At 52.1% G+C, this 2172-nt stretch overlaps 1 protein-coding gene across 1 annotated transcript; it reads right to left on the bottom strand.

Moving 5' to 3' along the window:
* Positions 1-1246: 1246 nt before the first annotated feature.
* GNI_213750 (putative reverse transcriptase) lies at positions 1247-1699 on the bottom strand (the record flags this gene model as incomplete). Its single annotated transcript, XM_011135544.1, has 1 exon — positions 1247-1699. One exon carries the CDS (start codon positions 1697-1699, stop codon positions 1247-1249), a length of 453 nt encoding a protein of 150 aa, XP_011133846.1.
* Between the last annotated feature and the right edge of the window lie 473 nt (positions 1700-2172).

Genomic DNA, 2172 nt, shown 5'->3' with positions numbered 1-2172 from the left:
ACCCAAACTTACAACGAATAGAATGGTTGGCGAAGACCAGAGAGGAGACGATCGAGCGGATGCAGGCAGAAGCCCAACAGCGGGCCGATCGACGAAATGAGCGACGGAGAGGAGGACACCTAGAAAAGGGAGACATCGTACTCGTAAGAGACCCGACAGTACACGAACGAGGGTGGGGATTCCCCCACCGGGTAGTTAAAGTTAGTAAGGCAGGACATGGGGCACACGTAGAAGACATAGTTACGGGACACAGGGAACACCGGCACGCAGGAGTATTAAGAAAGCACCCCTCGACGAACACCAGCTGGGCAAGTGGGTGGAAGAGTACCGAAGAGGAGGAATACAAATCAACAGAGACGACCCACAACGAAAGTTGGGACAACAGCCCGAGTATTACGAATTAAGTTTCGACAACGAAGAAGAACCGGGAGAGCAAACTACAATGGGAAGGAACAACAGCGAGGAACCACCAACCCTAGAAGTACCGACCACAGAGGAACTAACACCTATACAAGGGTCGACCCGAAGGAAAACGACGTCGCCGAGAGGAATAACCCGAGGCTGGGACCAAACGGAGGGAGCACACATAAAGCGCACACAAGGCGCACACACCCAAAAAATTTGGAGTCGGAGAGAACAATTTTAATGACTTACTCTCGCGGTCGCCGAATCAATACCGGCGCATGGGAAGCCCTGAAGTTCACGATGGTCGACGGTGCAGCCTGTCTCAGCAAATCTACCCTACTGCAAGGCCTCAAGGACGAGGGGTACGCAGTGGTGGCAGGGGATTACTGCGAGGATTGTAAGAAGCTCCCAATCTTCCAGCAGAAAGGAGATGACAAGTTCGTAGAGCTGGCATACCTCTGCTTCCAGCTCAGCAAGGTGAGGATAGGGTACCTTCATGACAGAGGACCCCTCAGTGCCTTAGCCTACTCATTAATAATCAACGTGGTAAGAAGAAAACGCACACTAGTCGGGGCCCTCTCAGCCATAGCAGAGACACCACCACAAGTGTGGGCGATCCGAGGTACTTATACACAGGCGGAACCAACCAATGAGAGCGTGGGTGGCCCAGGTACGAGCGACCATCTTCAACGAAGAAGAAGGCGATGCAACCGACGGGGACGAAGAAGAACGCGAGGAAGCGGACGTCGAGTCCACGAAAGGGGGGGATTGGATTGTAGACCGATGATTTCGACGCCTTGCTTCCCCCGAAGACGCATAGTTGTTAGCTTTTTAGTGGTTTTTAGGGGGGCTTTTTAGGGGGAGATAGAGAGAAAACGAGAACGAAACAACGAACTAGTAGTAGTGAGATAGACGTAAATGGAGTGGTTAACATCCTAAGGTCTTCGATTTTCCTGGTCTGCGGGGCTATTTGGCCTTCGGTTATTGTGTGTCCTAGATATTCGATTTGGTTCGGGAGGAACGAACATTTTGACAATCGTAGTCGTAGTCCGCTGTTCTTAAGTCTTGCCAGTACTTCTACTAGTAATTCGAGGATTCGTTCTAGTGTCGCCGCGTGGATGCGGATATCATCCAGATATACTAGTACCCCACTCCAATATAGGTCCCCGAACAGGTTCTCTACCATCCGTTGAAATGTGGCAGGGGCGTTTACCAACCCGAATGGCATTACTAGGAACTCGTACAGCCCTGTTGGCGTCTTGAACACTGTCTTGGCGATGTCTTCCTCCTTCATGGCTACTTGCCAATATCCTGCCCTAAGGTCTAAAGCCACAAACCATCGTGACCCCCTTACTGCTCGCAGCAGATCGTCGATCCTCGGTAGTGGGAATTCGTCCCTCACCGTTACTTCATTGAGTGGTCGGTAGTCCACACAAAACCGCCACTCTCCGGTCTTCTTCTTCACTAGGACGACTCCTGATGCGTACGGGCTTCGACTCGGCCGAATTACTCCTTTACTAAACATATCGGCCACTTCTTGTTCAATGACCGCCTTCTGCTGGTCGTTATACCGCCTTCCCCGGCATGCGATGGGTTTGGGATCAGTGACCTCTATCCCGTGCTCTACAACGGTCGTGCGTCCTAGTTCATCACCGAGCCACAACTCTTTGAACGTCCACAGAATCTGCTTCAATTTCTCGCGGCCTACACCGTCGGTGGCGCTACCCTCTACTGCCTTCGTTAGGACTGGGTCTGGGTCCGTCTCTG

The sequence above is a fragment of the Gregarina niphandrodes genome (genome assembly GCF_000223845.1).
Source record: "Gregarina niphandrodes unplaced genomic scaffold scaffold00147, whole genome shotgun sequence".
Taxonomy (NCBI): domain Eukaryota; phylum Apicomplexa; class Conoidasida; order Eugregarinorida; family Gregarinidae; genus Gregarina; species Gregarina niphandrodes.
The sequence above is the reverse complement of the archived record's forward strand: the minus strand, read 5'-3'. Positions and strand labels throughout refer to the sequence as shown.